Source organism: Schistocerca nitens, chromosome 1 (assembly GCF_023898315.1).
Source record: "Schistocerca nitens isolate TAMUIC-IGC-003100 chromosome 1, iqSchNite1.1, whole genome shotgun sequence".
NCBI lineage: Eukaryota > Metazoa > Arthropoda > Insecta > Orthoptera > Acrididae > Schistocerca > Schistocerca nitens.
In genome coordinates this window covers 624,456,742-624,471,556 of record NC_064614.1, presented here as the reverse complement: position 1 = coordinate 624,471,556, position 14,815 = coordinate 624,456,742, and the positions used below count along the sequence as shown (strand labels likewise).

General features: G+C 40.6%; 1 protein-coding gene across 1 annotated transcript in view; it reads right to left on the bottom strand.

Annotated features, from left to right (window-relative positions):
* LOC126263538 (uncharacterized) overlaps positions 1-14,203 on the bottom strand; it is a 222,218-nt gene extending 208,015 nt beyond the window's left edge. Inside the window, exon 1 of the mRNA XM_049960661.1 lies at positions 14,179-14,203. Coding sequence (XP_049816618.1) covers positions 14,179-14,203 — 25 coding nt within the window. The remainder of the gene's footprint in view (positions 1-14,178) is intronic.
* Positions 14,204-14,815: the final 612 nt, after the last annotated feature.

The window sequence follows — 14,815 nt, the reverse complement described above, 5'->3', positions numbered from 1 at the left end:
AAGCTTCTATTCTCTTCTTGTCTGAACTATTGATCGTCCACGTTTGACTTCCATACATGGCTACACTCCATACAAATACTTTCAGAAACGACTTCCTGACATTTAAATCTATACTCGATGTTAACAAATTTTTCTTCTTCAGAAACGCTTTCCTTGCCATTGCCAGTCTACATTTTATATCCTCTCTACTTCGACTATCGTCAGTTATTTTACTCCCTAAATAGCAAAACTCCTTTACTACTTTAAGTGTCTCATTTCCTAATCTAATTCCCTCAGCATCACCCGCCTTAATTCGACTACATTCCATTATCATCGTTTTGCTTTTGTTGATCTTCATCTTATACCCTCCTTTCAAGACACTGTCCATTCCGTTCAGCTGATCTTCCAAGTCCTTTGCTGTCTCTGACATAATTACAATGTCATCGGCGAACCTCAAAGTTTTTATTTCTTCTCCATGGCTTTTAATACTTTTTCCATTCGTCTGTAAAGAATTTGCGTTAGTACTTTGCAGCTGTGACTTATTAAACTGATAGTTCGGTAATTTTCACATCTGTCAACACCTGCTTTCTTTGGGATTGGAATTATTATATTCTTCTTGAAGTTTGAGGGTATTTCGCCTGTCTCATACATCTTGCTCACTAGATGGTAGAGTTTTGTCAGGACTGGCTCTCACAAGGCTGTCAGTAGTTCTAATGGAATGTTGTCTACTCCGGGGTCCTTGTTTCGACTTAGGTCTTTCAGTGCTCTGTCAAACTCTTTACGCAGTATCATATCTCCAATTTCATCTTCATCTACATCCTCTTCCATTTCCATAATATTGTCCTCAAGTGCATCGCCCTTGTATAGACCCACTATATACTCCTTCCACATTTCTGCTTTCCCTTCTTTGCTTAGAACTGGGTTTCCATCAAAGCTCTTGATATTCATGCAAGTGGTTCTCGTTTCTCCAAAGGTCTCTTTAATTTTCCTGTAAGCAGTATCTATTTTACCCCTAGTGAGATAAGCCTCTACATCCTTACATTTGTCCTCTAGCCATCCCTGCTTAGCCATTTTGCACTTCCTGTCGATCTCATTTTTGAGACGTTTGTATTCCTTTTTGCCTGCTTCATTTACTGCATTTTTATATTTTCTCCTTTCATCAAGTAAGTTCAATATTTCTTCTGTTACCCAAAGGTTTCTACTAGCCCTCGTCTTTTTACCTACTCGATCCTCTGCTGCCTTCACTATTTCATCCCTCAATGCTACCCATTCTTCTTCTACTGTATTTCTTCCCCCCCCCCCCCCCCCCCATTCCTGTCAATTGTCCCCTTATGCTCTCCCTGAAACTTTGTACAACCTCTGGTTCTTTCAGTTTATCCAGGTCCCATCTCCTTAAATTCCCACCTTTTTGCAGTTTCTTCAGTTTTAATCTACAGTTCGTATCCAATAGATTGTGGTCAGAGTCCACATCTGCCCCTGGAAATGTCTTACAATTTAAAACCTAGTTTCTAAATCTCTGTCTTACCATTATATAATCTATATGATACCTAATAGTATTTTCAGGGTTCTTCCATGTATACAACCTTCTTTCATGATTCCTGAACCAAGTGTTAGCTATGATTAAGTTATGCTCTGTGCAAAATTCTACCAGACGGCCTCCTCTTTCATTTATTAGCCCCAATCCATATTCACCTACTATGTTTCCTTCTCACCCTTTTCCTACCCTTGAATTCCAGTCACCCATGGCTATTAAATTTTCGTCTCCCTTCACTACCTGAATAATTTCTTTTATCTCATCATACATTTAATCAATTTCTTCAGCATCTGCAGAGCTAGTTGGCATATAAACTAGTACTACTATAGTAGGAGTGGGCTTTGTGTCTATCTTGGCCACAACAATGCGTTTTTATTCATTGTTAACCTACACCTGCATTACCCCTATTTACTTTTGTATTTATAACCCTGTATTCACCTGACCAAAAGTCTTGTTCCTCTTGCCACCGAACTTCACTAAATCCCATTATATCTAACTTTAACCTATCCATTTCCCTTTTTAAATTTTCTAACCTACCTGCCCAATTAAGGGATCTGACATTCCACGCTCCGATCCGTAGAACGCCAGTTTTCTTTCTCCTGATAACGACGTCCTCTTGAGTAGTCCCCGCCCGTAGATCCGAATGGGGGACTATTTTACCTCCGGAATATTTTACCCAAGAGGAGGCCATCATCATTTAATCATACAGTAAAGCTGCATGCCCTCGGGAAAAATTACTGCTGTAGTTTCCCCTTGCTTTCAGCCGTTCGCAGTACCAGAACAGCAAGGCCGTTTTGGTTAGTGTTACAAGGCCAGATCAGTCAATCATCCTGACTGTTGCCTTTGCAACTACTGAAAAGGCTGCTGCCCCTCTTCAGGAACCACACGTGTGTCTGGCCTCTCAACAGATACTCCTCCGCTGTGGTTGCAGCTACGGTACGGCTATCTGTATCGTTGAGGCACGCAAGCCTCCCCACCAACGACAAGGTCCATGGTTCATGGGGGGAGATTACGTCAGTGAATTTACTGGCTAAAGATAAGGAGCGACACGGTTCTGTTTGAGAGTATTTGTTTTTATCTAAAGACAAATTGAATAATAAAGGTCATGATACAGGGTGCTCCAAAATTCCCCTTAAAAACTTCTAGGACATAGAGAGGGGACTGAGTAGATAATGTTTTGAACTGGAACCCATGTCCAGAAACGATTCATTTCCGTGACACACCCATTTGAAAAATGTTGGTAACGCGACTGCTTTTACAAGTAATTTGCCATACCAGACGGTGCTGGGAGAAACATTCAATAGCACGTGCAATTGTTCACGTAGTCGTTGATGGATTCTCTTCAACGTGATGTGCAGCATCTCCTTGGAGCAGCATACTCACGCCTGCCGACGGTGAAGGTAACCTTTCCCGAAGCCCTTGCCTAATTATAGGGTATACAATGGAGTCGGACGTTGTGGATAGCGATCTTGATAAAGGCAACGAGCAGCTCTTCCACTACCGTGAGCTTCGTCATACAGAATGACCATGGTGGTGTATTCTGCAAACGTTTACTCAGCCATGTTGCTCTGACACTCACAGACACGTGAATGAAGCTCGAATCATATCAGAGAGGTAGGATAGACGTCAAATGACATCAGCTGATCCGACCTAAGCTTCCCCCCCGGCCCCCGCTTCCTCCACCCCTCCCCACACTCAAACACCATGACCACCCTGTTGCATATCTACCCAACAAACATGTTTTCAGAAGGCTGTAGCAGCGAAACGGTACGTTTCCGGACATGGGTTCCATTTGAAAATATTGCCTACTCTGTCACCTCTACAACTTTTAGAAACTTGTAAGGGGAGTTTTAAGCGCATTCTGTATATCTGTTTGTAAAAATACAGTGCCTGGTAAAAGAAGCAAATCATCCAGAAGGGGAGGATGCAGCGAAATGAAGCTTTCTAGGTTGAGAGCGTGTAATATGTTATTTGAGCGATTACAAAATTGAGTAAAATTTACAAAGAACGCCGCAGCCCTCTGGCCTGGATGCATATACTGATTATATTGGGAAGGGAGTCGTAATGGAATTGTATGCTTTCCTGAACCAAGCTGCCCCACTACTATTATAACCAGTCCTTGATATCCTGTATGCTGACGCTAGGATGGAGTTGATTTATGAGGTGGTCCAACATACGTTCTACTAGGGACACATCCAGAAATATTACTGACCATAGGGGTGCCACGACATCACGCAGACAATTCATAGAGAAATGTGTCATGTCAACGAGCGTTGTCGTGTTGGAAAATGGCTCATCAATAGTGTTGCATGAGAGATACAGCAAGAGGGTGGAGGATGTTCATGAAATACAGTTGTGCTGTCAGTCCCTTCAATCATCTGGAGTCATATTCGAAAACTCCCCACCTCGTGAGTCCAGGAGTATTATCTCTGTGTCACTCCGAAACATTGGAAGCATGCGACCTCGCCTTCAGTGGTTATCTGGGTAGTGCAGAATCTCGATTCATCGCTAAACTCAATGCGATGTAATTCGGCAGCAATTCCCGCTTCCTAGTCATGTCCCCACTCCAAACGCAGCCGTTTGTGTTGTGGTCTCAACGATAACCTACACATGAGACGGTAATTCCCTGGTCTGGCTGACGCTAGACTCTGAACTATGGTGCGGGATGACACAGAATATTGGAGCGAGTCCATTACTTGTATTCCGATGGCAGGCATAGATGTGGATATGATGTGTTTGGTGCACGATACGGCGATCCTCCTTAGTGGTGATCAGATGTGGTCGTCCGGAATCTCGACGACGAGTATGTCTAGTCTCAGGTTCCCAAGCAGTCTGACATCGGGCCACAGCCACATCCGAAAGACCCATAAATTTTGATGTTACACAATTCGACTAGCAGGCCAAACGGAGAACTGAATGAGTCCAATTTAAAACTCTGTCAGGTGCTGACAAAGGTGATAAGCGATGGTCCAGGCAGCCATTTCTTTTCGTAGGAGCACCCCTTAGGTTGTTATCCGCGGCACCCTTGCAGAACAACGGTACGTCGACGATATCCTACTCCCATTTTTTTGCCGTACATGGTAATGAAAATCGAAGTCAAAGCCCCATCCGGGGCTTACATTTCAGCAAGATAACGCCCGCCCACACATGACGCGAAGGAACTTGCCCCCCTTCTTGCAGCGGTGTACCGTAGGTCTCTAGAAGAGCGTAGCGTTTCAAAGGATTGGAAAAGGGCACAAGTCATCCCCGTTTTCAAGAAGGGACGTCGAACAGATGTGCAGAATTATAGACCTATATCTCTAATGTCGATCAGTTGTAGAATTTTGGAACACGTATTATGTTCGAGTATAATGACTTTTCTGGAGACTAGAAATCTACTCTGTAGGAATCAGCATGGGTTTCGAAAAAGACGGTCGTGCGAAACCCAGCTCGCGCTATTCGTCCACGAAACTCAGAGGGCCATTGACACGGGTTCACAGGTAGATGCTGTGTTTGTTGACTTCCGCAAGGCGTTCGATACAGTTCCCCACAGTCGTTTATCAGACCAATTGTGTGATTGGATTGAGGAGTTCCTAGATAACAGAACGCAGCATTTCATTCTCAATGGAGAGAAGTCTTCCAAAGTAAGAGTGATTTCAGGTGTGCCGCAGGGGAGTGTCATAGGACCGTTGCTATTCACAATATACATAAATGACCTTGTGGATGACATCGGAAGTTCGCTGAGGCTTTTTGCAGATGATGCTGTGGTGTATCGAGAGGTTGTAACAATGGAAAATTGTACTGAAATGCAGGAGGATCTGCAGCGAATTGACGCATGGTGCAGGGAATGGCAATTGAGTCTCAATGTAGACAAGTGTAATGTGCTGCGAATACATAGAAAGATAGATCCCTTATCATTTAGCTACAAAATAGCAGGTCAGCAATTGGAAGCAGTTAATTCCATAAATTATCTGGGAGTACGCATTAGGAGTGATTTAAAATGGAATGATCATATAAAGTTGATCGTCGGTAAAGCAGATGCCAGACAGATTCATTGGAAGAATCCTAAGGAAATGCAATCCGAAAACAAAGGAAGTAGGTTACAGTACGCTTGTTCGCCCACTGCTCGAATACTGCTCAGCAGTGTGGGATCCGTACCAGATAGGGTTGATAGAAGAGATAGAGAAGATCCAACGCACAGCAGCGCGCTTCGTTACAGGATCATTTAGTAATCGCGAAAGCGTTACGGAGATGATAGATAAACTCCAGTGGAAGACTCTGCAGGAGAGACGCTCAGTAGCTCGGTACGGGCTTTTGTTAAAGTTTCGAGAACATACCTTCACCGAAGAGTCAAGCAGTATATTGCTCCCTCCTATGTATATCTCGCGAAGAGACCATGAGGATAAAATCAGAGAGATTAGAGCCCACACAGAGGCATACCGACAATCTTTTTTTCCACGAACAATACGAGACTGGAATAGAAGGGAGAACCGATAGAGGTACTCAGGGTACCCTCCGCCACACACCGTCAGGTGGCTTGCGGAGTATGGATGTAGATGTAGATGTAGACGAGAGATTCTACTGCTTGTCTTCATGCGTGCCAAACTCTACTTTGGCCAGCAAGGTCACCAGATTTCTCCCAAATTTAGAAAGTTTGGGGCCCTATGGGCGGCGCCCTCCCATCAGCTCGGGATATTGAATACATAATTTGGCACGTTACCCCTCAGGAGGACATCCAACAACTCTATCAATGGCTGCCAAGCCGAATAACTGATGCAAAATGACCAGAGGAGGACCAATGCGTTATCGACTTGCTTAATGTGTGAATCTCTGTCTCTTAAGTAAATTATGCACTTTTTCTGAAATTATAATCATTTGTTTATCTCTAAATATGCATCATGCATCATATCTACCGATTTCCGCCTCATTCGGATAACTGCAGCGTGGTGGGCCTTTTTTTTTTTTTTTGTCGTAGAGAGTATCACTCACAGAGAGGGAAGAAATAAAGTCAATATTCTACGCACTGCAAACAGTCCGGAGACCAATAAAATAAAAAAAAGTCGAAGTTCTCCGGTTCTTCCGCGGACGATGTAGGCTATATTTTCGCACGTTGTTGTATTTTGATGAACTGTCATTAGAGCACCAGGTAGAAGAGATTAAATTTTTGAATAATTGTTTCTTCTTTTCCAAGGTGTGGACGCAGTAACTAGCCAAGTCATTAAAAGGCTCACTGTCCGTCCGGGGGAAGTTAGTGTAATCATTAGGTTCCGAGTGTAACATTTCCTTTAACAAGTTTTCGTGTGTATATTTCTCTCATTTTAAAGCATTACCGGGAGCAGCGACTTGTTTTCTTCTTCTTCTTCTTGATGATGTTTAAATGTAGTGGCAGAGTCAGTATTACAAATGCTTTACCTGTGTTTGTAACTATTCACACTAGAGACAAAATAAAGCATACACGAACAGCGTCTGCTTCAAAAGTGAGGCTAAACTGGCAAAGTAGTTGGGTTAGGCTTGTTTAACAAATCTGTGGATGCATAAAGGCGAATTTGACAAACAAGTTCGATTTTGTGTGGAGCATTCAGATTGACTTCAAGTACTCCATATTCAGACCCGTAGGCTGTTCGTTCATCACACTCTGAAGTTTCACGCAATAAAAGTTGGTTCTAATACAACAAAACAGACACTTCCAGCTACAACGCAAAACTGAATGAAATTATCTGTCTCTTTTCATACCAGTCATTTTATTTATATTTATTCCATCACCTCTTTTCACGTGATTCAAGATTTAGATTTTGGTTTTGGTTTTGATATTATGACTAAACTAACTAATATACACTGGAAGTCAGAACCACCTCTTATTAGTCATGACGTAAAATGGTTTGATTAACTGGTCACAGTGGTTAGGGCACTGGATTCGTATTCGGAAAGGGCGGCTTGAAATGCCCCTCCAGACCCCAAGGTTTAGGCTTTCCATAGTGATTTTCCTAAATCACTTAATATCGGGATAGTTTATTGGAGATGGTCGAGATCGATTAATGTCTCCCATATTTCCGACCTTTGTCGTTGATAGGATATTAATCCTTCCTGCGACTTGATTAACCGATATTCCGATTCCTACTTAAGATTTTACTTTCACAATCTGATATCAGCATTGGACCGAGCACTCATGAAGAACTCTTACACGAAGCCATTTGTTTGGTAGCAACTCTGCATTGTGTCCCTTTTCAGCACGTATTAACAAGTAATATACGTAAATCCACATCTCATCTAAATAAGCCAGTAATAATTAGGATTCGCAGTTTTTTTATTTTTATTTTTTTAGGCTTTTTGGGGGAAGGGCAATATTTGTCAGTATGTCTTGTTTACGTTAAGTATGTTTTGCATTCTGATATTTTTTCAAACGTGGTCTCATATGCAGAATAATACGTGAGAGTTTCTTTATTACTTTTAAAGTTCATGTCCATGTGACAAAAGCAATGAACTTTCTACAGAATTGGTACTCCGTTGTATAGTTCACAATGTTCGAGAAACAGATGCCTAAAGGCACAAATGTTCAGATCGTTGATATACTAGTATCTAAAATATGACCCACCCTCGCCCCTTTTTTACCCTCTGGAACAGATTTTGAATTCCTCTTACCACCATGTCGTACTTCACTTTCTGTCATTTACATACCGCCGCATTAAAATATTTTACCATTTTGGAAACGCGGTCGGTCATATTTTCTATCACCATAAATTATTCTCTTATTCTGGTAATAAAACTTCCATTTACGTTAATAGGAATACGTCACACCAGTCTTCGGAGGTATTTATTGAGACTGCTCTCAAAGCTTATAAAACAGCGCACTCCACTTTAGGCGGCTGTTTGGCAAGTGACCAAATTTAATCACAGAACAATGTCACACTTGGCTACGTTTAGTTCCGCGAAAGAACGATTTTTGCTGCAATAATACCTTCTCACATTATACAAGGAGAAGGTTTACTTTTAAGTAGGCGTTAACAGAATATAGTAAATTTGTCTGGTATTTTGCTTCTACTCACTTTCAATGAATCACGTCAAATGTTACAGTAGAAGCAGCTCATGATATCCTTTCACATAAATGGCATAAATCACGCAATATTACAGAATAAATGGTGTTCTCCATGAGGCGCCAGGGAAATACGTCGAATGTGTGGCATATGGTCGTTCATGAGAGAAAACAACAGGCCTTTCTCTTACGACTCATTAGAGAAACTGTCTAAGTATTTACAAGCGATTGTGTAAAATTCTGTTGGAAAACAAGTTGGTAATACTCTTCCTCAATTTGTGGAGAAATGAACAGACACAATATCTGCAGACAGTTGGTAATCCTGTCCGGTTCTTGTGCAAAAGAAAATGAGTTTGTGCAAAATTTCGTAGGAAAAGAATGGTCGGCGTTCGCGAATGCTGTTTTTCGCACGTTGAAATTGCAACACCTTGTGGGATTAAGGCTGCTGTATGAAACATGTAGGCCGACGAGAATCGAACGAGTAAGAAATGCTTCAGTGATCACGAAACATGAAGTAAGGTACGAATGGAGAAATCTTACCTCTGTGAAATATTTTTGGTGCAATAATACGGTCTCAGTTTATAACACAACTCTGTGCATGATCATACATTTTCTACGTGTGTTGCGAAGTTTGTTTTATTAGTTGTGCTGAATATTATTCTTGTAAATATGTTGTCAAGCTAAAAATGCTATTTGTTATTTAAGAAAGAGAATATGCATGGAATGTTAACATTTTGTAAGTATACACGCTGGCCTAGTCAGGGAAAGATATTGTCAAACAGTGTAATAAACTGTAAATGCATTATCGCTGGGTGTGCGAGCGCCCCTAAAAAAGTAGCAGTTCGGAGTCGCGAAGAGACGATTGGTGTCATTGGTTATGTGTATTCGCTGGTGTGGCTATGCAAAAGTGCGCAGATAAAAAATCTGTTACCGAGTTGCGGAGCTACGAAAACTGAAATGGTTGTTTTGGCGGATGTTTAATATGAGCAAGCTATGACATATATTGGACATAGGGCAAAGGCAGCAAGAGTAATTTACATAACATCAAGAATACTGTGGGCCCTTGTTATGGCAAGAAGATCAACCTGTGCCGTATTTTACCGCTAAACGAAGCCACTCGACAAACCAACGGCATCGTCAAGTGAAGTAAGATCTAGACTTTTTATAACTAGAAATGCAAAAGGCTGATCAGCGTGGTTGGAATTTTATTACTTAAATAACATTGTTTTCGTGCATATTATCACGTAAATAATTTCCCAAGTATCATCCAAGTAGTATCCATTATATCCATTTGTATGAACCGAGAGAATTAGAAAAGTAACTGAAAATGAAGTGAACATTAATTTATTAGATTATCAAAACATAATTTTTACAACTTTTGGACAATTACGTAATAATGAAATCTTTGGCTGTAGTATGAATAATGTCAAAAATAGAATGATACAAAACTTAGTATTAATCCATTTACTAAAAATAGAGTAACTTTCATAATAAAAAAATTGGCAATAAAACTTTAAGTAACTTAGACACTGAATTTCATTGTCAAAGCACAGTTCTAATTTGTAGCTTGTAGCATACTTTTTAACTTTTATTACAAAGAAATATCAGAGTAACTGATAGGTAAATGACAGTCCTTACCAATGAGTAAATTCAAACCATCTTTCTGCTTGCTACAATTACGACAGTCAGTATTACGGTGAGAAACGCAACAAAAAGTTTCTGTCCACAGCCAGTAAAAAATCTTACTTTAATTGATCTTTGAAAATTAATAGAATATGTCGTATGTGTTTGCTATTTGATTATTATTTGACTGCTGTGACGTGTGTGGTCTGAAGTACTTGAAAGTCTGCGTTAGGTAATGTTCCTACGTCATGACGCCAATAACTACGCTTACGTAAGATTGCATACGAGTATAGAGTTCAGTTTCAATTTAATTATTCTTGTTCCGGTGAGGAGCTGGCGACTGTTGGTTATTTTCATTAATGACGTACTTTTAAAACCTTTTTCCAAATTTTCCACTAACTACTGTTAATTAAAAAACAAGTTTACGTAATAAAGATATATAAAATTAACTGAACTTTGTTTCTAATCGTCATTGCTGAAGTACTGAGCAGTGGCTATTCGATTATAACTTCATTCACTTCTCTAGATTTTGCATTGTTCTTTGGAGTAGATGCCTTTTCCCCACAGATTAGGGACTTTAGGTACATGGTCATATAGAAAAGCCTAATTAGCCGGAAAGGTAGGAGGGTTATAAGTTGTTCGTTCAACATTTTAGCACTGTTACAGATGCGCCGTTGTCTGCCTTACATAACTTCCCAGTGCTATGCACTAGCGTGAGAGATGCTTTTTATTTACTCTATTTCAGATGCACATTCCATAAATTTATTACCACGTTTACTCGCAAGGATATGGAGCGAGTCAAAATATTTATTTTATTACACGCGCGTCATAAGACTAATTTAAATACATATCATTTACATTAAATTGATGAGCATACAGATCATTTATAAATATGAAAAGGGACCTAATTATGAGTTATAGAACGTAATTAAGAGATCACATATAGACTGACTTTGATTTATCTAATAAGAAAGAATAGTATTATATGCTGTAGAGTACAAACAAAACGTTTCATGCAACTTTTACTATTAGCATAGGAACAGCAAACAGAGATTTGTAGGAAGTGGTCTATCTGCCTTTGTTAAGAATTAGCGTAGAGAGTAAAAAGTTTTTCACGCAAAATATCTTTTAACATTTGTGCAATTTATTATCTCTTTCGTACATAACATCGCTTGGAAGCGAGTTAAAGTTTTTGGTGCTCCAGTATTTTACACGTTTCTGGACTGGAGACATTCTTTACGTCGCTGTGTAAGTCGCATTTCTTTCTGGCAATGTTACTGTGGTACTTATCGTTCGTGGTGTGAAGGATTGTGAAAGGTGGCTACACCGAGTCACAGCGCCAGAGATTGCGCCAAAGAGTTTTATTCCGCCGCCTCCACTGGCAGTGCTTGTTCAGAAGTTGCTGTGGGAAGTAGTAGTGCTGAAGTTGCCGTGACTAGTTGTGAGCATGTCGTGTGCAGTTGTTCTGATGGGCTAGACAACCGATGCTGTTCGAATGGGGATGTTATAATGATCAGAGTGTATTTTTCGTCAATATATATATGAAGGTAAAAATATTTTTTTATTTCAAGTTTCCTAACTAACAATGCCTCTTGGTCACAGGTTCAGTCAACAAAGCATCTGGCTTGTGTTCATGTATTAGAGTGTAATTCCGGTTTCTATGTGCAATTACAGTATTTCTGTTTTTTTTAATTACTTCAGTGTAAATGGTGCTTAAAATACCTTGTCTTATTGAGGAAGAACCGTGCCAGATGTGTACGTTGAATCACACTTGCACACACAGAACAGTTACACTTGTGCTTTGTTGTTTCGTAGCTTTTATAGTTGCTGGGGACTTAATTAATTAATTGTTTAACGGAAATTTCCTTTCTTTCTTTGATGTTATTCTATGCAGTCAGATCGCGTACTAATAATACTTAGGGCCAACCGGTTACGAGACTTCGTAATCGGACAAACATCGACTAAAACTAAAATTATTTGCATTGTATTTAATTAAGCCCCCATGCAATTGTCAGTTACGAAAGGCGATACTTGAATAAATATACTATGATTTTGTGATCAGTATCCCCTCTAATTTAAAAAGACGATGGCGAGAGACCCTTGGAGATATACCATACACAACTATGAAGAACTTTTTCTCTATAGTAAATACTTTTCTTGATACTGCGATTGGCCCAGAAGGCGATTAAATGATACGTATGCGGGTGGAAATAACCAAAATAGGTAGCCTTTGAGATATTGATATCTACAATATTGGAAATTATCCTGATGTGAAATGTTGCTGAGGACTGACTTTTCAAGATTTGGAAGATGCAATAACCCGTGGTAACTATTTGGACACGTAAAATTCTGAACAATGTACTCGCTGTCTCTGTTGACCTTCGTCTGAAATAACAATCTCCTGTGGGAAATGGATGTAGTTGTTTATCTGAGGCTAATTGCTATTTCAGAATATCAAGCATGTTGACAGAGAGAGTGCCAGATATTTTGTTGGCACTCACAATGCTCGTATCACCTGTCAGATTGACAAGGTACTTGGCTTGTTGGATGACAAAGGTATATCGTTAATGTACATGAGGAATGGTAGGTGATCAAGGATAGACGCTTATAGGGGCTACTTTACATAATGTTGCCTTGTTAGACTCTACACCTCCTGTCTGTTTGTTTTTTGCTTCTAAAACAACTTTCTTACGCAACCTATTAATTTTAGCGTGTTACCTGCTTGTCCTCTGTTTCCATAGTGACTTATTTTCTCAAAAAATGTACTATAATTGACACGGTCGAAAACTTCACAGAATGCACTGAGGTGGCAAAAGTTATGGGGTATCTCCTGCTCTCGTGTCGGGACTCCTTTTGTCCAGCGTAGTGAGGGAACATGGCGTTGCGTGGACTCAACCAGTCGTTAGAAGTCTCTTGCAGAAATACTGAGCCAGGCTGCCTCTATAGCCGTCCATAATTGCAAAAGTGCTGCTAGTGCACTATTTTGTGAACAAACTGACTTCTCGATTATGTTCCATGAATGTTCGATGGGACTCATGTCGAACGATCTGTGTAGCCAGATCATTCGCTCGAATTGTCCAGAATGTTCTTCACACAAATTACGAACAGTTGTGGCCCGGTCACATGGTGCATTGTCATCCATACAAATTCCGTCGTTGTTAGTGAACATGAAGTCCATGAATGGCTGCAAATGGTCTCCAAGTAGCTAAACATAGTTATTTCCATTCAATGATCGGGTCAGTTGGACCTGAGGACCCAGTCCATTCCATGTAAACACAGTCCACACCATTATAGCCCACACCATTATGGAGTCACCATCAGCTTCCACGGTGCCTTGTTGACAACTTGGGTTCATGGCTTCATAGGGTCCTCGCCACACTAAACTTACCAATAGATCTGACCGACTGAAATTTGGACTCAACTGACCAGGCGACGGTTTTCCAATCGTCTAGGGTACAACGGATATGGTCACGAGGCCAGGAGAGGCGCTGCAGGTGATATGGTGTTAGCAAAGGCACTGGCATCGGTCTTCTGCTACTGTAGGCCATTAACGCCAACTTCCGCCGCACTATCCTAACGGATACATTCGTCGTACAACCCACACTGATTTCTACGGTTATTTCACGCAGTGTTGCTTGCCTATAAGCACGGACAATTCTAAGCAAACACCGCTGCTCTCTTTCGTTAAGTAAAGGCCGTCGGCCAAAGCGTTGTCCGTGGTGAGAGGTAATGCCTGAAATTTGGTATTCTCGGCACACTCTTGACGCCGTAGATCTCGTAATACCTAATTCCAACCTATTTCCGAAATGGAACGTCCCATGTGTGTAGCTCCAACTATTCCACTTTCAAAGTCTGTTAATTCCCGTCGTGCGGCCATAATCACGCCGGAAACCGTTTCACATGAATCACCTGAGTACAAATGACAGCTCCGCAAATGCACTCCCCTTTCATACCTTGTGTAAGCGATAGTACCGCCAGCTGTATACGTGCATATCGCTATCTCATGACTTCTGTCACCACAGTGTATGCTAACCGGCAGTATCTTTTTGTACAGGCATTTTAGAACACCATATGTGAATGAAAATGTGGGTATGGTTGTAGAAAAACCTTTTCAATATCCAAATTGGTTTTTTAGTACTCATCCTTTCAACCAATCAAACAAATGTTCTTTCAGTAATTCCGTTGTCATTGGGCCCTACTGTCTCAGTGACTAAAAAGGGCTCATTAAAGATTTCTGCTGCTGTCTTTTATATCAACGAAGTTAATCAAAGAGTGCTCATGCGAGTTGAGTTCTATCGTAAGTTATTTGTGTACTCAATCTCTCATCAGCTGAACATTCCCAGACTGGCTAAAATGTGCTGAAGTTAAGCCTCTTTAGAAGGAGGAGGATAGAGAGATACAATAAAACTATCGGCCAGTTTCACTTTTGCCGGCTTTCTCAAAACTATTTGAAAAGGTTGCGTTCAAGTGTGTCCTTAAGCATCTGACTGAAAATAATACATTGCGTAAGTCATAGTTTGGATTTCTTAAGTGTTCTGATGTAGAGAAAGCTATTTACACTTACCGTGAGAATGTACTTGATTCATTAGATAATAAATTAGAGGCTATTGGCATTTTCTGTGACCTGACAAAAGCCTTTGACTGTGTGAACCACAGCATTCTCTTAAGTA